The sequence below is a fragment of the Pongo abelii genome, chromosome 21 (genome assembly GCF_028885655.2).
Source record: "Pongo abelii isolate AG06213 chromosome 21, NHGRI_mPonAbe1-v2.0_pri, whole genome shotgun sequence".
Lineage (NCBI taxonomy): Eukaryota > Metazoa > Chordata > Mammalia > Primates > Hominidae > Pongo > Pongo abelii.
In genome coordinates, this window is record NC_072006.2 from 30290459 (window position 1) to 30313133 (window position 22675).

Sequence of the window (22675 nt, forward strand, 5' to 3'; positions counted from 1 at the left end):
ATGATTGAGAATATGTCAGACTTGAAATGAATCTTCAGTTCCCTCAACAAGACAAATAAAACTAAATCCATACCTAGACACATGGTAGAAAAACTAAAGAATTCTGCTGACCAAGATATTAAAAGTAACTAAAGAGAAGTGGTGTAAAGAAAGCAAGAGAGAAACAACAAATCCTGTCCATCCTGTAACAATTGAAAATTTCTGGTTGGGCGTGGTGGCTCACGCCTGTAATCCCAGCACTTTAAGAGGCCGAGGCAGGTGGATCACCTCAGGTCAGGTGTTCAAGACCAGCCTGGCCAACATGGTGAAACCCCGTCTCTACTAAAAAAAATAATAATAATAATAATACAAAAATTAGCTAGGCGTGGTGGTGGGCACCTGTAATCCCAGATACTCGGGAGGCTGAGGCAGGAGAATCACTTGAACCTGGGAGGCGGAGTTTCCAGTGAGCCGAGATCACGTCACTGCACTGCAGCCTGGATGACAGAGCAGGACTCCATCTCAAAAAGAAAAAAAAAGAAAAGAAAAGAAAAAAATATTAAATGTGTACGCTCTTTGACTCAGCCGTATTACTTCAAGGAGTTGATAGCACCAAAATTGCCTAAGTGCTCAAAGGTGTTTGTAGTTAAACAACAGGAGATTGATAAATTATGTTATATACATGTGATGCTATCTTTTAAAGAAGTACTGATATAAAAAAGATGTACGTGGCATAAAATTAAATGTACTTTATTAAGTACTTTTCCAAGTGTTTACGGAATGAGTGCATTTTTGAAAAGGTGTATTCGAACTTTTAAAAAAGCTTTAAAAGCTTTATACAATGAACGATTGAGTGATTATAAGAGCTGGCGGGGGAATGTTAAGAGGATGATAGGGAGCTAAGTTTAACATAACAATTCACCTCTTTATCGTGTGACACTTAGGAGCGCATCAATTCTGTAATTGAAAAATAAAGTGCATATTTGCAGCAGCTGTACTCTTCAGGCTGCAAGGAGGCTTTTCTTCCCGGTAGGCTTGATTTGCATTTCACTTTCACTTTCGTGGCTGGAAACTTTCTACCCACGTAGTGGGAGGCTGAGGAGGCACCATAAAGCTGGGGCTTGACGAACCGGGGCCAGGGCCTGATCCCCACATATGCCCGGACTTGTTCAGCGGCCGGGTTCAGGAGTCAAAGAGGCTGGGAGACCTGCGGGACACTGCCGCGCCCTGCGCCCGCTTCCTCCAATGTATGCTCTAGGGGGCGGGCCTCGCGGGGAGCATGGACACGATTGGCCCTAAAGTCTTCCCCGCCCAGGCCGTGGGCCGGACAGCGTGGTGACGTCGCAACGCGGCGCCGGGTGAGAGCGCGCGCTTGTGGACGCGGCGGCATTAAACGGTTGCAGGCGTAGCAGAGTGGTCGTCGTCTTTCTAGGTCTCAGTCTGTCGTCGCGACGTTCGCCCGCTGGCTCTGAGGCTCCTGAAGCCGAAACCAGCTAGACTTTCCTCCTTCCCGCCTGCCTGTTGCTGCGTTGTTGCCACTCCGCCACCATGTTCGAGGCGCGCCTGGTCCAGGGCTCCATCCTGAAGAAGGTGTTGGAGGCACTCAAGGACCTCATCAACGAGGCCTGCTGGGACATTAGCTCCAGCGGCGTAAACCTGCAGAGCATGGACTCGTCCCACGTCTCTTTGGTGCAGCTCACCCTGCGGTCTGAGGGCTTCGATACCTACCGCTGCGACCGCAACCTGGCCATGGGCGTGAACCTCACCAGGTGAGCCTCGCGGCGCCGGGAAGCCGGCTCCTGCCCACCCGCACCTCCGGTACTTGGCGGGAGCGATTTCGAGCCTAGCCCTCATTGGCTGGCGTGGGCCATCCGCGCCTTCTCATTGGCCTGCCACGCAGCGGGGTGGGGGCCAGCTGAGCGCGCGGTTCCGAAAAGCCCGCGCTGGCTGCTGCGCGAACCTACTTTTTCGCGCCAAAGTCACAAAGCGGGTGGTGGCGGGAAAATCAAGGGTTTTTCCGCAATGCCAGGAACACTGCTCCAGGGCTCTTTGTTCACTAAATCCTGTTGGCCTTGAATGGACGCTTTAGTTGTGGCTTTCTTGTTTCTGAGACGGTCTCGGTGTGTTGCCCGGGCTGGTCTCCAACTTCTGGGCTCAAGCGATCCTCCCAGCTCAGTCGCGGTTGACTTTAAATGCTTTATAATGCCCTTGCGAGAAGTGTGTCAGCCTGTCATCCTACTTAGTGGCAGGAGATTGTTTCTATCCAGAAGGGAGACTGCTGGTGGTATTTTAGTATAAATACTGCCAGATGCATCCCAAAACGTCTGCATTAATATTCGCATCCTCCAGCAGTACGTTTACCCTCCACCAGTTCTGAGACGGCCTGATGGGTGAGAGTGATAACCCCTTCTAACTGCATTAGAAATACAGACCTTCAGCAGATGGTGTTGATTTTAAACCACGTGTCTCCTGTCTTCTAGTATGTCCAAAATACTAAAATGCGCCGGCAATGAAGATATCATTACACTAAGGGCCGAAGATAATGCGGATACCTTGGCGCTAGTATTTGAAGCACCAAGTAAGTCGTACCTTTTTACTGAGTTACGAAGCTACAGAAAATCAAAACTCTGTGTCAGTATTTCTCAACAACATCTGCTTTCTTTTGGTAGACCAGGAAAAAGTTTCAGACTATGAAATGAAGTTGATGGATTTAGATGTTGAACAACTTGGAATTCCAGTGAGTATCAGTTTCTCATTGTAGAGAGTGCTGTACACAGGCACGATAGTTATGTCATAGAATGTTTGTTTATTTTTACAGACAGGGTCTTGGCTCTGTTGCCCAGACTGGAGTGCAGTAGTGCCATATAGCTCTCTCTAACCTGGGATTCCTGGGCTCAAGCAGTCCTCCTGCCTTAGTCTCCTAAGTGGCTAGGAAGGACTACAGGCCTGTCCCATCACACCTGGCTAATTTTTTCATTTTTGTGTGTGGGTGTGGGGGCAGTCTTGCCCAGGCTGGTCGGGAACTCCTGGCCTCAAGTGATCCTCCTCCGTCAAGATATGTTAATATAATTTAAGCCTACTTCATAACAACTTTTTCTAGAAATATATCTACTGGTGCATGTTTCAAAGAGAGATTTTAGTATTTGGATAGTTGTTGTTTACCACAAGTCTAAAACTCACAGGTTAAATTTGTCTATTTATTAAATAGACAACTGCCAGTTGCCTATTTGCATTAACGTCCATGAACCTCTTTTAAAATTTGTTTCCTTCTAGAATGCTTGGTTTTTATTAAGTGGATTTTAAAGCTGTCTTGGAAGAAATTTATCCAGGTTAGGTTTATAAACACCAAAGGAGAGAAGAAATGTTTGAATGTTGAAAATGCCTAATATCATATTCTCTTGTTTTCTTTTAGAAAGTAGTTAGGCCTGCTTGCACCATCATCATTTCTGTGCCATACTCTAATGTTCTCTTACTTTATCCCTGGAGGATGAGGAGGAGGAGGCTCTTGTTCCCTGGATAGTGCATTTAATAGCCATTTTTTTTTTGAGTGGAGTTTGTTAAATTACACAAGTCATATTTTAAAGTAATCAGAAAATATTGATTCTGAGTTGTTTAGATGTTGCCTTTTAAGAAAGTGAGGGTGCCAAATCATTAAACTTCTAACAATTAACTTTTGGAAAATTTTTGTTCTTAATAGGAACAAGAGTACAGCTGTGTAGTAAAGATGCCTTCTGGTGAATTTGCACGTATATGCCGAGATCTCAGCCATATTGGAGATGCTGTTGTAATATCCTGTGCAAAAGACGGAGTGAAATTTTCTGCAAGTGGAGAACTTGGAAATGGAAACATTAAATTGTCACAGACAAGTAATGTCGATAAAGAGGAGGAAGCTGTAAGTAGTTTTTAAGTAAAAAGAAAATAGTTTGAAGAGAATTGTAATACTGCTTATTAGGTTAATTGCTAAAATTAAAAGTAGACAGAATTGGATCCCAAGTAATTTCTGAAAATTGAGATACTGTTGAAATCTGCAACTGATTTATAAGTGTCATCCAATTTAGAATTATATTTACAAGAAGGGAATACAAATTCAGCACAAGTACATACCACAGAACAATGGTTTATGGATCAAGCCCACACCAGCTCTTAAGGATAGGGTTGGGAAGTTAGGCGTATAACCTTTAGCTTTCTGGAGATATTTACTCTATTACCAAATAATTGAGCATAGGACAGCAACTCAATAGAAGGATATGGTTAGGAGTAAAAGTCTACCTGTTAGGAGCGCTTATATAATCCTAATATTAGCTTACATGTTGTGGGTCCAATTGGTAGCCCATTTTAAAGGTGGAGAAGCAGGCTGAGCAACCTTAAGTGACAATTTAGCCAAAGTCACAGGCTGTAGGAATCAAAGGTTAAACAGGAAGGAGACTTCTCACTAAGGCTAGAAAGCAGACTTCATGCAACTTTGAGAGTACCTAGAGAGCCCTTGTTTAACCAAAATAGAAAGAACATGGCAAAACCCCATCTCTACTAAAAATAAAAAAATTAGCCGGGCGTGGTGGCGCACACCTGTAATCCCAGCTACTTGGAATGCTGAGACGGGAGAATGACTTCAACCGAGGAGGTGGAGGTTGGAGTGAGCCCAGATCATGCCACTCCCCTCCAGCCTGGGTGACAGAGCAAAATTCCATCTTAAACAAACAAAAAAAACTCGCTAACCTGGGCATAAATTAAAACTTTGTAAATCAAGGACAAAGGTCCTAACCTCATAAGCTTGTTAGGATTAAATATGGTGGCATTAAAGAGTTTAGCATATGCTGTGTCTGGCATATTATAAGCTTACAATAAATACTATATATTGCTCTCTTGTTCCTTGAATGGGTAGTCAACATTTAGTTTAAATAAAGGTAAAATTCAGTTGAAAGGTTTTTTTTAAATTAATAAAGCTGATTCTTTATCTGTTTCCTGAATCACATTTCCATTCCTGCCAACCTCGTTTTTTTCTTTTTCTGTTTTTCTTTGTTTTTGAGACAGGGTCTTGCTCTGTCCACCCAGGCTGGAGTGCAGTGGTGCAATCAGGGTTCACTACAGCCTCAAACTCCAGGGCTTAAGTGATCCTCCTGCCTCAGTTTCCCAAGTAGCTGGGACTACAGGTGTGTGCCAACACACCTAGCCTGGTTTCCTCTAATTTCATTTTCCCCCTTCCATTACAATCTATTTGTTGAAGAAATTAGATCATTTGTTAAGTTTTCCAGAGTTTGGATTTTGCTGATTGCATTCCTGTGTATACATAAATTCCTCTACCCTGTGTGTCCTACAGACTGGTAGCTATAGCCCTGGAGCCTTGATATTCAGGGTGTTTTGTTTCGGGGGTGAGAGCAAGAATACTTTATAGGTAGTGGTGTGTGCCTCTAGTAGGAGGCACAGGGTGTCTGGATGTCTTTGCAACGTTAGCAGCTATAATAGTCATTGTCTAGATCCATTAAGTCATTAATTAGAGTTTGCAGAGCTGAAATTAATACGTTTTATTCACTTATTGGCTGCTTATTAGAAAAACTTCCATAAAGAAAAGCTTTCCCATATTATATAATTTGGTTATCTAAATTATAGCTATAGGAAAGACAAGCTAGATAATCGAATCTTTTGCTTTATGTATCAGTCTTCAAAATTTTCATAGCTCCCTCCAAAGTGACCAATAAAAGTGTTTGTGGGTTTTTATAAATATATAATGAGCTAATAGATTGCAACTTTTTGATGTTTTTCAATGATGAATCTTTTGTAGGTTACCATAGAGATGAATGAACCAGTTCAACTAACTTTTGCACTGAGGTACCTGAACTTCTTTACAAAAGCCACTCCACTCTCTTCAACGGTGACACTCAGTATGTCTGCAGATGTACCCCTTGGTAAGATAATAAATTTGAACCTTGTTTTGTAAGTAGTCATATGTGATACTCCTCAGTAATTAACCATCTCCTGTCTTTCAGTTGTAGAGTATAAAATTGCTGATATGGGACACTTAAAATACTACTTGGCTCCCAAGATCGAGGATGAAGAAGGATCTTAGGCATTCTTAAAATTCAAGAAAATAAAACTAAGCTCTTTGAGAACTGCTTCTAAGATGCCAGCATATACTGAAGTCTTTTCTGTCACCAAATTTGTACCTCTAAGTACATATGTAGATATTGTTTTCTGTAAATACCTATTTTTTTCTCTATTCTCTGCAATTTGTTTAAAGAATAAAGTCCAAAGTCAGATCTGGTCTAGTTAACCTAGCAGTATTTTTGTCTCTTAGAAATACTTGTGATTTTTATAATACAAAAGGGTCTTGACTCTAAATGCAGTTTTAAGAATTGTTTTTGAATTTAAATAAAGTTACTTGAATTTCAAACATCACAGGGCAGTGTCTTCATTTTGACCAGGACTGTTGGAAGTATCCTACTGAATTCCCAGCTACAACTACCCTTTCGTGTAAATGGTTTTTCAGTTTAGAGCAGCCTGATGGAGATCAAAAGGATTTCAAATACAGTAGTTTACTAGATATTTTAGGGGATTCACTTGTCAAACTTGTTATTCCAATTTGAGCTCAAGGAACAAGCGAGAAGTACAAATCCTGTGTATTTCATTTTACTTGGCAAAAATTACTACTCTTCAGAAGCTTAATGTACCCAAAGTCGTGTGGGCTTTATAAGATGTTAATGGAGTGTTTCTTTTTAGCCTGGGGAATCTTACAAGAGTCTTGGATGTTTCAGTAGATCTGTAATGGGGCCCAAGGAGTATGGTTGTACAAAATTTCTCTAGTATAAGTACACGTTGCAACTTCACTCAAAGGATGAAGATGTCTTAAATTCCATGGATGTTGGATCCAACCAAGAAAGTGAAAAAGCCCTGAAGTTGTGAAGAAAGACTTAAAAACATTCCCATTAATAGCTACAAGTTCACTGTGTGCTGTGTATTAAGAATTTTTTGCCAGGCACGGTGCCTCACACCTGTAATCCCAGCACTTTGGGAGGTAGGTGGATCAACTAAAGTCAGGAGTTCGAGACCAGCCTGGTCAACATGGTGAAACCCCATTTCTACTAAAAATGCAAAAAAAAAATTAGCCAGGCATGGTGGTGCATGCCTGTAGTCCCAGCTACTTGGGAGGCTGAGGCAGAAAAATCGCTTAAACCCAGGAGGTGGAGGTTGCAGTGAGCCGAAATCATGCCACTGCACTCCAACCTGGTCAACAGAGTGAGACTCCATCTCAAAAAAAATTATTGGCTGGTTTAATAGTAGTAGGTTATCAGAACTTACTAACATTAGTATCACTAAAGTAGGTATACAACCCCTGTTGCTCAATTTGGCTTTAGAAAAAACATTTTTAAAAATTGCTTTATCATAATCCTTTTTTCCAGTGCATTTTTGTGTTTGGTAGATTAAATGACTGATTTCTTTCTTAAATTACTTGGACTGAGTTCTAGTTACTGGACATGAGAATTAACCATATCCAGTAGTAAGTTAATTTTCCTACAGTGTGCCTGTGAGTGAAGGAAATAGGCTGCAAAAGAGCCCGATGGAACTTTGGGGTGATGGATATATTTCCATCTAGATTGGTGATGGTTCTAGGACCTATGTATTTTCAGAGCTCATCTATTTGTACTTGTGTGTAAATAATACCTTAATAAACCTAACTTTTTAAAAAGCTTCATTTGCCGCAAAATGTCCCTTGTGGGCAGGCCTTTTACCTGGACAAGGCCTAAAGATTAGCCCAAGTTTGTGGGGCTATTCAAGGGAAGTATAGTGGGGTGTTGACAGCACAGACAAATGTGCTATTCAAGGGAAGTGTGGTAGTGGGGTGTTGACGGCGCGCGCCCATGGAAGGCTGGCGCCTTGCAGCGGATATCTGGCCGCTCTGACTGCTGGTCCTGAGGCTGCGACGGACTCGGCTTCTGCCTCCCTGGGAAGCCACGGCGGTCTCTAGCCTGGCCCCTGTACTGAGGAGGGAAGAAACCACGTAGCCGGCTTGCCCTGGGCCTGTGACCCAGGTAGGCGAGGACCCTAGGTGCTTGCCCGCCACAGCGGAGGTAGCCGGCGGCAGGCACAGGTCGCGGCTGCTTAAACAAAACCCACGAAGAAGCATTAGGCCCGTGCAGCCCCGGAGTCCCGGTGCCTCCTGCAGGTGACACTCAGTAAGGTCTAGCCCGGGAAGCTGGGTGAGGAGACAAACGCTGCCGGAGACGCAACTTCCGACGCGCCTGTTTCCGGGACGCCACTTCCGGCGCACTGATCCCGGCTGGGGCGGGCTGAGTGGCACTTAAGCGGGCCATGCCATGCAACCTCGGGCGCTGCCAACCGTGGGCGAGCTCTGGGTGTGCGGGCGGCCTGGCGCGGCGCTCCGGTAAGGCGTGTGTGCGGCGGGGCGGGGCGGGGACAGAACCGTCCTCTCGGGCTCTGGGCGTGTCCGAGACCGCGCTCCCCGCCGAAATCAAGCTCCGAGTCATCCGTGTGGGGCATTCGTCCTCCCTGCCACAGTTGGCCTCTTTCCAGAATCCCGTTTTGTTTGTTTTAGGTCTAAATTCGCGTCGGTTCTTATTTCTTTCCCTGGTAAGGTCTGAAGACGGGCAGGAGAATAACGTATGTAGAGGCGCGTAATGCTAGGCACTGTGCCAAACGTTTTATAATGCTTTTAGAAGTCTCGTAACATTCAGGTGCTGAGGGAGTTTGGGGGTAGCGGTGAGCTGGTAAAAAGCCTGTTGGGAACGAAGACTGATACTTTGAAAATGCTCATTTTTATTTTTCCCCTCTTTTAGAATCCTCTTTGCCAAGAGTAAACATTCGTCTCCCCTCTCCCTCACGCCCTTGCGATGTATTGTTATGATGCGGATGTATGAACAGTTAATGTCAGGGGACGTACTTTAAAAAAAAGTCTAACTGCAAGTTAGATGTGGTTAAATTGCCTCAAAAACCACACATACTGGTAGTTTGAACTTTGTTTTATAGAATTAAATGCAGCCGGGATCACAACACTAAAAACCTAGTATTTGAAGCAGTTTGATCCAATCTTTTTTGAAAAGTATAGAGATTAACATTATGCTAATTTTTAAATACTTGATTTCTAGACCAGGATGTAGTCAATAAAAAGGGACATTAATATTTAGCACCAATTATTTAATTATGTTAGTTATTTTACATTGACTGCAAGCCACGTAAAACAGTTTGTTAGGCCGGGCGCGCTGGCTCACTCCTGTAATCCCAGCACTCTGGGAGGCCAAGGCGGACGGATCAAAAGGTCAGGAGTTTGAGACCAGCCTGGCCAATATGGTGGTCTCAACTAAAAATAAAAAGCCCGTCTCTACTAAAAATAGAAAAATTAGCCCGGCGTGGTAGCAGGCGCCTGTAGTCCCAGCCACTTGGGAGGCTGATGCAGGAGAATCGTTTGAACCCTGGAGGCGGAGGTTGCAGTGAGCCGAGATCGGGTCAGTAAACTCTAGCCTGGGTGACAGAGCGAGACTCCGAGACTCCGTCTCAAAAAAAAAGAAAACACCAAGAAAAAAAGAAAAACAGTTTGTTATTTTTTGGAATTAGGTATGTACAAAGTACTTAGAACAGCTGGCATCTAACAAAGACTAGGTAAGTACTAACCACCATTATTGTGATGATAATAATGATGAATTTTCAAAATGCCATCCCAGAGAAAAACTAGTCCTTTTTTTATATTGCCCTTATGCCCTTATTGAAATACTTAATTTTCTTTTTTTTTTTTTTTTTTTTTGACGGAGTCTAGTTCTGTCGCCCAGGCTGGAGCCCAGTGGTGCGATCTCAGCTTACTGCAATCTCCGCCTCCCGGCTTCAAGCGATTCTTCTGCTTCAGCCTCCCAAGTAGCTGGGACTACAGGCACCCACCACCATGCCCAGCTAATTTTTGTATTTTTAGTAGAGACAGGGTTTCCCCATATTGGCCAGGCTGGTCTGGAACTCCTGACCTCGTGATCCATCTGCCTTGGCCTCCCAAAGTGCTAGGATTACAGGTGTGAGCCACTGCGCCTGGCCAGTTTTCTCTTTTTTAAAGATGTGTTTTTGAATTTAGAATTTAAAAACCCTGACTAAAATATATTTACCCATTTTGATCACGTAGCTTTGTTACTTTATGGAGGATAAGTGGACAAATTAAAAAAAAAATTTTTTTTTTTTTTTTTTTTTGACTCAGTCTCATTCTGTCGCCCAGGCTGGAGTGCAGTGGTGCAGTCCCGGCTCACTGTAACCTCCGTCTCTCAGGCTCAAGCGATTCTCGTGCCTCAGCCTTCTGAATAGCTGGGATTACAGGTGTGTGCCACTGCACCCGGCTAATTTTTGTAGTTTTAGTAGAAATGGGGTTTCACCATGTTGGCCAAGCTGGTCTGGAATTCCTGACCTCAGGTAACCCACCCACCTCAGCCTCCCAAAGTTCTGGGATTACAGGCATGAGCTACCACGCCCAGCCTATTAATACAAATTGTCTTAATTTAAATGTTATGATTTTTCAAACTTACCCACTGTCTCTTAAACTAGTGACATAATAGCCATGATTTCATTACCGCTGTCTGCTTTGAATATTTTAAACAAGAAACCAGGTTGTTATTCCATTTTTTTTCTTTCTTTATTTAAAATTTTTTGTAAGATATTGTACCATATTCCGTTTCTTAAGGTTGGTACAGAAGTAATTAGGAAAATGAAATCACTACTTTCGGTGCTTGGGATGGGACAGAGAGGTGGGCGCTTCTGGAGGCACTAGTATAGCCAGGCCTGTATCCAAATTTACAAGGGGCCCGGCGCAGTGGCCTGTAATCCTAGCACTTTGGAAGGCTGAATTGGGCAGATCACTTGAGGTCAGAAGTTCGAGACCAGCCTGGCCAACATGGTAAAACCCCATCTCTACTAAAAATACAAAAATTAGCCAGGCATGGTGGCGCACGCCTGTAATCCCAGCTACTCAGGAGGCTGAGGCAGGAGGATTGCTTGAACCCAGGAGGCGGAGGCAGCAGTGAACAGAGATTGCGCCACTGCACTCCAGCCTGGACAACAAAGTGAGACTATCACTGTGTCTGTGTAGAAAGAGGTGGGCATAGGAGACTCCATTTTGTTCTGACTAGGAGAAATTCTTCTGCCTTGGGATGCTGTTGATCTATGGCCTTTCCCCCAGCCCTGTGCTCCAGCCTGGACAACAAAGTGAGACTATCGCTGTGTCTGTGTAGAAAGAGGTGGGCATAGGAGACTCCATTTTGTTCTGACTAGGAGAAATTCTTCTGCCTTGGGATGCTGTTGATCTATGGCCTTGCCCCCAGCCCCGTGCTCTCTGAAACATGTGCTGTGTCAACTCAGGGTTAAATGGATTAAGCGCGGTGCAAGATGTGCTTTGTTAAACAGATGCTTGAAGGCAGCATGCTCTTTTAAGAGTCATCACCACTCCCTAATCTCAAGTACCCAGGGGCACAAACACTGCAGAAGGCCGCAGGGACCTCTGCCTAGGAAAACCAGAGACCTTTGTTCATGTGTTTATCTCCTGACCTTCTCTCCACTATTTTCCTATGACCCTGCCATATCCCCCTCTCCAAGAAACACCCAAGAATGATCAATAAATACTTCATTTAAAAAAAAAAAAAAAAAAAAGAAGCAGAACAGCCAAAACAAAAGTGAGAAAGAAGCCCCCATGTGGGCTAAATCCGGACCAAACCTGTTGGGGGCAGCTCCTCAGAGATGGGCATGCACATTAAAGAGAAAAAGTATCCTTAAAAAAAAAAAAAAAAAAAAAATGGAGTTCGAGACCAGCCCGGCCACCATGGTGAAAACCAGTCGTTACTTAAAAAATACAAAAATTAACTAGGCGTGGTGGTGCATGCCTATAATCCCAACTACTCGGGAGGCTGAGGCAGGAGAATCGCTTGAATCCGGGAGGCGGTGGTTGTGGTGAGCTGAGATCAACCCACTGCACTCCAGCCTGGGTGACAAAGCAAAACACCGTCTCCAAAACAAACAAACAACAACAAAAAAACACAAATTTACGGCAAGAAACTTTACAGATCTTTTGCATTAAAAGGTTGATCTCTATGGAGGGGAAATAGGCAAAATGCTGATGTGAGTGTATTCCATTCCCTGCCCTCTTCTCCCTCCCTGTCAAACAAGAGAATCATTTGAGTATATGCTCCTCTTGCTTTTTCTTAAAAGCGGGAGCAGGGCACAGGCAATGTTGTGCTGTCAGGTGGACCTAGATTTAAGTCCCCATTATTCTACCTAGTCTCTATGTGACTTTGGAAAAATTAAAAGTCAGGGAATCTTGGTGGCAAAATAAACTGGAATGTGATTCTTGGTGAGTGTCTTCACTGTTATTCTACAAGGACAGACCAGACTAGATATTTAATACATAGTGAGAATCTTTTCACTGTGTCAGAGGCATATCTGGTTTTCCGTATGCATATGCCTCTGACACAATGAAAATTTAGCAGTGAAGTGTAAATTGCCCATTGCTAGTCTGACATGGCAACCCAGAACTCCAATGCACAGCATCTAATAATCCTGAACTCATTGGCTATAATGCACCGTTGTCACCTATAGACAATAATGGGTTTTTTGTTTTTAAACTGTAGCTGTGTCAGCGTGTTATGATGCCGTCCCGTACCAACCTGGCTACTGGAATCCCCAGTAGTAAAGTGAAATATTCAAGGCTCTCCAGCACAGATGATGGCTACATTGACCTTCAGGTAAATGCGGAAGAGAACTGACAAGACTGGCTGGCTGTGTTTCTGTTGAGTTAGCAGGAAGACCTTCCAGATGGAGATTTTGCTAACTATCCTTGGGGATTAGAGGGAGCAACAAGAAGAAAACTCAGCTCTGAGACCCTTTCAGCCATAATCGCAGAAGAGGGTGGTGGCAGGGTAGTTTCAAACCAATTCCAGTATTGTCCATTTCTAAAAATTTTTAGTTGTAATGCCAGAGCCTTGTAGTTACAGGTTTTATTTACTTTATTCAGAAACTAATCAGATTGTGTTTTGTTAAGTGGAGTTTTTTGTTATTTTTTTTTTAAGGAACTTTAAAATTTTTGTTAGGTGGAATTTTTTTTATCACTGTTTATTTACACTTTAGTCAAAGCCAGTTCACCTTTTAAGGGAGAAACTTACTACTAAAGCCAGCAGATTGTGGGAATCTTCCTTCTTTCCTGATGTCATGAGATCCAATTTATTAAAGGTATTCTTTGTGATAAATAGTAAGTAAAACACAGTATTTATTAAGTTTGTATCCTACCCTAACCATTTATAAACTAGTCAATACTACAGCATCTCCTTTTGCGCACTTCCCCTTACAATAGAATGTTCTAGGTGGAACTAGGGCCAACGAGGAAGTAGCAGGAACCCATCCTTTATAAATAAATAAATTACTCTTTGGACCCACATTTGAAGGAGAGATAAAAATAGATCTGGAAAGATCTGGGAAGCTTCCAGCCACTTAGGTCAGACACAACCATGAGCCAAACCTTGGAAAATTTGTCTCTGAATCTTAACCTTGAATTGAATTTGTTCATAAGGCAGGTTTACTTGCTATGTGGAACAAACAACTAATCATTTGGAATAAGCTGAAATTGCCTTCTTTTCCTTTTTTTTTTTTTGGAGACGGAGTTTTAATCTTGTTGCCCAGGCTGAAGTGCAATGGTACAACCTTGGCTCACTGCAACCTCTGCCTCCCAGGTTCAAGTGATTCTCCTGCCTCAGCCTCCCAAGTAGCTGGGATTACAGGCATGCGCCACCATGCCCAGCTAATTTTGTATTTTTTAGTAGAGACAGTGTTTCTCCATGTTGGTCAGGCTGGTCTTGAACTCCTGACCTCAGGTGATCATCTTACCTCGGCCCCCCAAAGTGCTGGGATTATAGGCGTGAGCCACCTCGCCCAGCCTCTTGTTTTGTTTTGTTTTTAAGATGTAGTCTTGCTCTGTTGCCCAGGCTGGAGTGCAGTGGTGCGATCCTGGCTCACTGCAACCTCCCCTTCCCGGTTCAAGCGATTCTTGTACCTCAGCTGCCCTAGTAGCTGGGGGATTACAGGCGTGCACCACCATGCCTGGCCAATTTTCATATTTTTAGTATAGATGGGGTTTCGCCATGTTGGCCAGGCTGGTCTCGAACTCTTAACCTCCAGTGATTCACCCACTTCGGCCTCCCAAAGCGCTGGGATTACAGGCGTGAGTCACCTCACCCAGCCTTTTTTTTTTTTTCTTTTTTTTTTTTTTTTTTTTTGAGACAGGGTCTTGCTCTTTTGCTCTTTTGCCCAGGCTTGGGTACAGTGGCACAATCAAGGCTCACTGTAACCTTGACCTTCTGGGCTCAAGCAGTCTTCTCACCTCAGCCTCCTGAATAGCTGGGACCACAGGCATGTGCCACCACACCCAGCTAATTTTAAAATTTTTTGTAGAGACAGGATCTCTTAAATCCCCATAAGTTAGTACAGCCATCTATGTGCCAGGCAGTTAATAAATATATGTATAACAAATGAATGACAGTAAAGTTATTTCTGTTTTTGTTTTAAAAAAAAAAGTTTCTTATGATACAATGAATGATTTATGGAATGAGATTCGAACTAGAGTGAATGACATTCCTCTGAGAATCCTTTGAGTAACTGTGAGAGCAATAACTAGAGCTTCATCTCTTGCCAGTCCCTTTTATTTCTCAGAGCTGCACTGGGTGGTAGGACATACTTAAGACACATAAAGCATCTAGTTTGGTTCTTAATTACCCTCCTGTTTTTGTTGTTGTTGTATTTGAAACAGGCTCTGGCTCTGTCACCCAGGCTGGAGTGCAGTGGTGCAATCTCAGCTCGCTGCGTCTTCATCTCCTGGGCTCAAGCCATCCTCCCATCTCAGCCTCCCAAGAAGCTGGGACTGCAGGCGCATGCCACCACGCCCGGCTAATTTTTATATTTTTTGTAGAGACGAGGTTTCACCATATTGCTCAGGCTGGTCTCAAACTCCTGAGCTCAAGTGATCCGCCTGCCTCAGCCTCCCACATTGCTGGGATTACAGGTGTGAGCTCTCCTCCCTGTTTTAAAGTGTTTGAGACTGGGCTTGATGGCTCATACCTGTAATCCCAGCACTTTGGGAGGCAGAGGAGGAAGGATTCCCTTGAGTCCAGGAGTTGGAGACCACCCTGGGCAACATAGTAAGACCTCGTCTCTACAAAAAAAAATTTAAAAATTAGCTGGGCATGGTGGCGTATACTTGTAGTCCCAGCTACTTGAGAGGATGAGGCAAGAGAATTGCTTGAGCCCAGGAATTCGAGGCTGCAATGAGCTGTAATTGCACCACTGCACTCCAGCCTGGGTGACAGAGCAAGACTCAGTCTCTAAAATCATAAAAATTAGGCCAGGCACGGTGGCTCATACCTGTAATCCCAGCACTTTGGGAGGCCAAGGCAGGCAGATCACCTGAGGTCAGAAGTTCGAGCCCAGCCAGGTCAACAAGGTGAAACCCTGTCTCTACTAAAAATACCAAAAAAATTAGCCGGGTGTGGTGGCGGGCACCTGTAACCCCAGCTACTCAGGAGGCTGAGACAGGAGAATCACTTGAATCCAGGAGGCAGAGGTTGCAGTGAGCCAAGATCGCGCCATTGCTCTCCAGCCTGGGCAACAAGAATGAAACTCCATCTCAAAACAAACAAACAAAAACATAAAAATTACAAATAATTAATTAAATGTTTGAACCCAGGTATTTGCATAATGTTCTTCGTTGTCTTTTTCATCTCTGTTTCTCTTCCAGTTTAAGAAAACCCCTCCTAAGATCCCTTATAAGGCCATCGCACTTGCCACTGTGCTGTTTTTGATTGGCGCCTTTCTCATTATTATAGGCTCCCTCCTGCTGTCAGGCTACATCAGCAAAGGGGTAAGCTGACGGGCATGTGGGAATAAGCTGTGAGATTTTTAAAATGTCAGCCAGGGCTCTAGTGTGCGTGTGTGTGTGCGCGCGCGCGCGCGTGTGTGTGTGTGTGTGTGTGTGTGTGTGTGTTTCCCAGTGGTCTATTTTTTTTGAGACAAGGTCTTGCTCTGTCATCCAAGCTAGAGTGCAGTGGCACAACCTTTACCTCCCTGGGCTCAAGTGATCCTCCCACCTCACCCTCCTGAGTAGCTGGGACTACACGTGTGTGCCACTACACGTGTGTGCCACCACACCCAGCTAATTTTATTTTTTATTTATTTATTTTTGTTTGTTTTATTTTGTGTAGAGACAGGGTTTCACTATGTTGCCCAGGCTGATCTCTAACTCCTGAGGTCAAGCAATCTGCCTGCCTCAGCCTTCCAAAGTGCTGGGATTGCAGGTGTGAATCATTGCCCCTGGCCAATTTTTTTTTTTTTTTCAATTTTTTTTCCAATTTTTACGGATACATAGTAGGTGTATATACTTAGGGGATACATGAGATATTTTGATACAGCCATGCATTCATAATAATCACATCAGGCTAAACGGGGTATCCATCCCCTCAAGCATTCATCATTTGTGTTACATTCCAATTATACTTTTATTTATTTATTTATTTTGAGACAGAGTCAGGCTGGAGTGCAGTGGCATAATATCAGCTAACTGCAACCTCCGTCTCCCAGGTTCATGCTATTCTTGTGCCTCAGCCTCCTGAGTAGCTGGAATTACAGACGTGCGCCACCGCACCCGGCTAATGTTGGTATTTTTAGTAGAGATGGGGTTTCGCCATGTTGACCAGGCTGGCCTCCCGAAGTGTTGGGATTACAGGCATGAACCACTGTGCCTGGCCTACTTTTAGTTATATATATACATACACACATACATACATACATACATACATATATATATATATATATACATATATATATATATATATATATACATATATATATATATATATATATATATACATATATATATATATATATATATATATCTTGTTCTGTCACCCAGGCTGGAGTGCAGTGGCACGATCTCAGCTCACTGCATCCTCCGGCTCCTGGGTTCAAGTGATTCTCCTGCCTCAGCCTCCTGAGTTAGCTGGGACTACAGTGGCAAGCCAGCATGCCTGGCTTATTTTTGTATTTTTAGTAGAGATGGGTTTTTGCCATGTTGGCCAGGCTGGTCATGAACTCCTGACCTCAAGCAGTCTGCCCGCCTGGGCCTCCTAAAGTGCTGGGATTACAGGCGTGAGCCACCACGTCCAGCCTTAGTTATTATATTTTTAAATGTACAATAAATTATTCTCTAGTCACTTTGTGCTATCAAATACTAGAGCTTATTCATTCTATGTAACTATATTTTGTACCCGTTAACCATCCCCATTTCCCCCCACCTTTCCCAGCCTTTGGTAACCATCATTCTACAATATCCATGAGTTCAATTGTTTTAATTTTTAGTTCCCACAAATGAGTGAGAACATGGAAAGTGTTTTTTTTTTGTGCCTGGCTTATTTCACTTAACATAACGTCCTCCAGTTTCATCCATGTTGTTGCAAGTGACAGGATCTTATTCTTTTTTGTGGCTGAATAGTACTCCATTGCATATATGTACCGTATTTTCTTTATTCACTTGTCTGTTGAAGAATACTTTGGTTGCTTCCAGATCTTGGCTGTTGTGAATAGTGCTGTCATAAATATGGAAGTGCAGATATCTCTTTGACAGACTGATTTCCTTTCTTTTGGGTATATACCTAGCTGTGATTGCTGGATCATATGGTAGTTCTATTTCATACTGTTCTCCGTAGTGGCTATACTAATTTACATTCCCATCAACATTGTACGAGGGTTCCCTTTTCTCCACATCCTCGCTAGCATTTGTTATTGCCGTTTTTTTGGATAAAAGCCATTTTGGCTGGGTGCAGTTACTCACGCCTGTAGTCCCAGCACTTTTGGAGGCTGAGGCAGGAGGATCACTTGAGCCCAGGAGTCCGAGACCAGCCTGGGCAACATAGTGAGACCTCATGTCTATATTTTTTAAAAAGCTATTTTAACTAGGATGAGATGATATCTCATTGTAGTCTTGATTTGCATTTATTTGATCAATGATGTTAAGCACCTTTTCATATACCTATTTGCCATTTGTATGTCTTCTTTTGAGAAATGCCCATTTTTTATTGGATTATTAGATTTTTTCCTACAGAGTTTGAGCTCCTTATATATTCTGGTTATTAATTCCTTGTCAGATGGATACTTTGCATATATTTTTTCCCATTCTGTGGGTTGCCTCTTCACTTTGTTGATTGTTTCCTTTGCTGTACAGAAGCTTTTTAACCTGATGTGATCTCATTTATCTGTTTTTGCTTTGGTTGTTTGTGCTTTTGGGGGCATTACTCAAGAAATCTTTGCCCAGTCCAGCATCCTGGAGAGTTTCCACCATGTTTTCTTATAGTAGTTTCATAGTTTTAGGTCTTACATTTAAGTGTTTAATCCATTCTCATTTGATTTTTGTATATGTCAAGAGATTTGAGAGGTCTAGTTTCATTCTTCGGCATATGGATATCCAGTTTTCCTAATACCATTTATTGGAAAGACTGGTTCTTTCCCCAGTGTATGGTTTTTTGTTTTGTTTTGTTTTGTTTCGTTTTGTTTTTTTGAGACAGAATCTCACTGTGTCATCCAGGCTGGAGTGCAGTGGCACCATCTCGGCTCACTGCAACCTCAGCCTCCCAAATAACTGGGACCACAGGCATGTGCCACCACACTTGGTTCATTTTTTTTTCATTTTTTGTATAGAAGAGGTTTTGCCGTGTTGCCCAGGCTGATCTCGAACTCCTAGACTCAAGCAGTCCAGGAGTACAGTGGTGTGATCACAGCTCTCTGCAACCTCGATCTTCAGGGCTCAGTCGATCCTCCCACCTCAGCTTCCCAAGTAGCTGGAGTTACAGGTGTGAGTCACCATACCCAACTAATTTTTTTGTTGGTAGAGATGAGATCTCATTATGTTGCCCAGGCTGGTCTTAAACTCCTAGGCTCAAGCAGTCCTCCTGCCTCAGCCTCCCAAAGTGCTGGGATTACAGGCTTTAGCCACTGCACCCCTCTTACTATGTTCCCTGTTGTGTGTTAATTATGGTCAGTGTGAGGCCCACCCTAGCCTCCCAAAGTACTGGGATTATAGGCGTGAGCCACTGCACCAGGTGGATGTAGAATTTTATCAAATGCTTTTCTAGCATTGTTTGAAATAATCATATGGTTTTTGTCCTTCATTCTGCTGATAGGATTTTATCACATTGATTGGTTTGTATAAGTTGAACCATCCCTGCCTCTCTGGGATAAATCCCACTTGGTCCTGATGAATGATCTTTTTAATGTATTGTTGAATTCGGTTTGCTAGTATTATCCTCCTTATTGAGGATTTTTGCATCAATGTTCATCAGGGATATTGGCCTATTTTTCTTTTTTCGATGTGTCTTTGCCTAGTTTTGGTATCAGGGTAAAACTGGCCTAGTAGAATGAGTTTGGAAGTATTCTCTCCATGTCTGTTTCAGAATAGTTTCAGTAGGATTAGTATTCTTTTTTTTTTTTTTTTGAGACAGGGTCTCATTCTGTCACCCAGGCGTAGTGCAGTGGTGCGATCTCCGCTCACTGCAACCTTTGCCTCCCAGACTTACGTGATCCTGCCACCTCAGCCTCGCTAGCAACTGGGACCACAGGCGTATACCACCATGCCTGTCTAATTTTTGTATTTTTTGTCAAGACAGGGTTTTACCATATTGACCAGGCTGGTCTTGAAATCCTGAGCTCAAGCGATCTGCCTGCCTTGGCCTCCCAAAGTGCTGGGATTACAGGAGTGAACCACCATGCCCAGCCAAGTATTAATTCTTTAACTGGTATAATTCAGCAGCGAAACCATCAAGTCCCAGGCTTCTCTTTGCTAAGAGACTTTTTATTATGGCCTCAATCTCATTACTCTTTGTTTGTCTATTCATGTTTTAGATTTTTTTTCATGGTTCAATCTTTGTTTTTATATTCATGTCTGGTACAGCAGATTTATATTCATGTCTGGTACAAGAAAAAACAAAAAGATTTTCTTGTACATTTTGTTCTCTGTTGGAAAAACATGTTTTTCTTCCTTTGAGCAACAGTAAACTTCCATAGTTCCTATAAGGGAGGTGGTGGGCAGGTAGGCAAACTTGGCCCCTGAGATATTAGACAGTTTGCCCTGTCATAGTTTGGAACAATATGGCTGAGCCTGGCATACAGGAGTCCTGATTGGTAAAGGGCTGTAGCTGGAGCAGCATGCTGTCATTGTAGCTGTGCAGTGCCATGGACATACTGTCAGTATTTGGAGAGAAATAGCAATTCTGTTATATGTGTGGGGTCACTGTGCCTCATAAGTCAGTTCCTTCTTACATTAGGTTTGGTTGGAGTTCCTGTTGAGCTTCAGTATGAAACCTTAGAAACCTGAAGTAGTTGGTGGTTCTTTCTCATGGGCTGTCCCCACATACACAGTATCTAAGTTGTCCTGAACCAATTCTGACTATAACTAACACACAACAGGGAACACAGCCAGCCAGGTGCAGTGGCTCAAGCTTATAATTCTAGCATTTTGGGAGGCTGAGGCAGGAGGATTGCTTGAGCCCCAGAGTTCGAGACCAGCCTGGGCAACATAGCGAGACCTCATCTCTACCAAACAAACAAATGTACAAAATGAGCAGGGTATGGTGACTCACACCTGTAACCCCAGCTACTTGGAGGCTGAGGTGGGAGGATCACTTGAGCCCGGGAAGTCGAGGTTGCAGTGAGCTGTAATCACACCGCTGTACTCCAGCCCGAGCAACAGAGCAAGACTCTTACCTCAAAAAAAAAAAGAAAAAAGAGAAAGAAAAGAAAACCTGAAAGGCTGAGAAAAACACAAGAGTTTATTGTAGTGGTATCTGTACAATTACAAAAGGTGAAAAACAACCGAAGTGTCCAGCAGCTGTATGTGGGGCAATTAAGTAAAACTGTGGTATGTCCGTTTCGGTGGAATGTTACACATCCTTACAATTTAAATGTATGAAAAGGTTTTAATAATATTGGCCACAGGACACAGAGTATGGTGTGTTCACAACTAAGAGCTTTAAAAAAAGGAAAAGAAGCCAAAATATCTGGATGAGAATGGGTCATTTTTTTCTTTATAATTGTTAGTACTTTGTATTTTTTATTCAATTTATAATCAGGAGGAAACCTTTTCCCTCGGTGGTATACAACTCAAAGAAAATGTACTTGAAGAGTATAAAATACTAATCTAAGGATTAGGTCTGTGACGTTTTATTTTAAAATGTGTAACTCTTATGGTACTAATGTGTTTGCCTCCTTCTGCCACCAGGGGGCAGACCGGGCCATTCCAGTCCTGATCATTGGCATTCTGGTGTTCCTACCCGGATTTTACCACCTGCGCATCGCTTACTACGCATCCAAAGGCTACCGTGGTTACTCCTATGATGACATTCCAGACTTTGATGACTAGCACCCACCCCATAGCTGAGGAGAAGAGTCACAGTGGAACTGTCCCAGCTTTAAGATACCTAGCAGAAACTATAGCTAAGGACTAAGGAATTCTGCAGCTTGCAGATGTTTAAGAAAATAATGGCCAGATTTTATGGGTCCTTCCCAAAGATGTTAAGTGAACCTACAGTTAGCTAATTAGGACATGCTCTGTTTTTCATCCCTTGGCCCTGACAAGTTTTTCCACAGGAATATGTATCATGGAAGAATAGACGTTATTCTGTAATGGAAAAGTGTTGCCTGCCACCACCCTCTGTAGACCTGAGCATTTCTTTTAAATAGTCTTCATTGCCAATTTGTTCTTGTAGCAAATGGAAGAATGTAGTATGGCTAATTTCTTATTATTAAGTAATTTATTTTAAAAATATCTGAGTATATTATCCTCTACACTTATCCCTACCTTCATGTTCCGGTGGAAGACCTTAGTAAAATCAAAGATCAGTGAGTTCATCTGTAATATTTTTTTACTTGCTTTCTTATTGACAGCAACCAGGAATTTTTTTATCCTGCAGAGCAAGTTTTCAAAATGTAAATACTTTCTCTGTTTAACAGTCCTTGGCCCATTCTGATCCGGTTCACCAGTAGGTTGGACAGCATATAATTTGCATCATTTTGTCCCTTGTAAATCAAGATGTTCTGCAGATTATTCCTTTAATGGCTGGACTTTTGGCTATTTCCTAATGAAACATGTAGATTAGTGGTTATTATTTAGAGTTTATAGCCCTCTTGCTAGCACCTTGTAGTATGGCATCATTCTGCTCGATTCCAAGGATCAGCCTGGATACCTAGAGGACTAGATCACCTTAGTTTGATTCTGTTTTTTAGCTTGCAAAAAGTGACTTATATTCCAAAGAAATTAAAATGTTGAAATCCAAATCCTAGAAATAAAATGAGTTAACTTCAAACATATCAGGAAACATTTTAATGATTTTATGATATCTTTAATCCCAGTACCCAGATCTACCTTAGTTTCTAGGTAGCTGGCATTGTGGGTCACACTCGACTTTCCCTAACTCTGAAGTTATGGACTTGGGCAACTGGAAGCCTGGACATGCCATCAGCTGAGTTGGAAGGCTGTGGGAAGAGCAAGTTTTAGATGTCTACTCAATATCCAAGTGGAGCTGTTGAGGAGGCAGTTGCGATGCATGTGTGTGTCTAGAGTTTAAGACTGGGTCTTGGATGGAAATAAAAATTTGGGAGTCAGTATCTTAAAAGCCAGAGGGCTGTTTGAGATCACCAG

The 22675-nt window shown here is 42.9% G+C and overlaps 2 protein-coding genes across 4 annotated transcripts; both read left to right on the forward strand.

The window, feature by feature from the left end:
- The first annotated feature begins 708 nt into the window (after positions 1-708).
- On the forward strand, positions 709-6367 carry PCNA (proliferating cell nuclear antigen). The gene is made up of 6 exons (XM_003779300.4): positions 709-1748; positions 2460-2557; positions 2649-2716; positions 3677-3871; positions 5759-5882; positions 5964-6367. The coding sequence occupies exons 1-6, from the start codon at positions 1528-1530 to the stop codon at positions 6041-6043; spliced, it is 786 nt and encodes a 261-aa protein (XP_003779348.1). The 5' UTR covers positions 709-1527; the 3' UTR covers positions 6044-6367.
- Positions 6368-8225: 1858 nt separating this feature from the next.
- Positions 8226-22344, forward strand: TMEM230 (transmembrane protein 230). 3 transcript variants are annotated; one of them, XM_054541463.2, is made up of 4 exons: positions 8226-8562; positions 12579-12692; positions 15731-15853; positions 21257-22344. In XM_054541463.2, exons 1-4 carry the CDS (start codon positions 8284-8286, stop codon positions 21395-21397), a joined length of 657 nt encoding a protein of 218 aa, XP_054397438.2. In that variant the 5' UTR covers positions 8226-8283; the 3' UTR covers positions 21398-22344.
- Positions 22345-22675: the final 331 nt, after the last annotated feature.

Excerpts from the sequence above, each read along its gene's own strand:
- PCNA (XM_003779300.4), top strand. The coding sequence starts at position 1,528 with ATGTTCGAGGCGCGCCTGGTCCAGGGCTCCATCCTGAAGAAGGTGTTG. Across the intron at positions 1,749-2,459 it reads ATGGGCGTGAACCTCACCAG|TATGTCCAAAATACTAAAAT; the intron begins GTGAGCCTCGCG and ends CCTGTCTTCTAG. Across the intron at positions 2,558-2,648 it reads GCTAGTATTTGAAGCACCAA|ACCAGGAAAAAGTTTCAGAC; the intron begins GTAAGTCGTACC and ends TTCTTTTGGTAG.
- TMEM230 (XM_054541463.2), top strand. The coding sequence starts at position 8,284 with ATGCCATGCAACCTCGGGCGCTGCCAACCGTGGGCGAGCTCTGGGTGT. Across the intron at positions 8,563-12,578 it reads GGTTCTTATTTCTTTCCCTG|CTGTGTCAGCGTGTTATGAT; the intron begins GTAAGGTCTGAA and ends TTTAAACTGTAG. Across the intron at positions 15,854-21,256 it reads CAGGCTACATCAGCAAAGGG|GGGGCAGACCGGGCCATTCC; the intron begins GTAAGCTGACGG and ends TTCTGCCACCAG.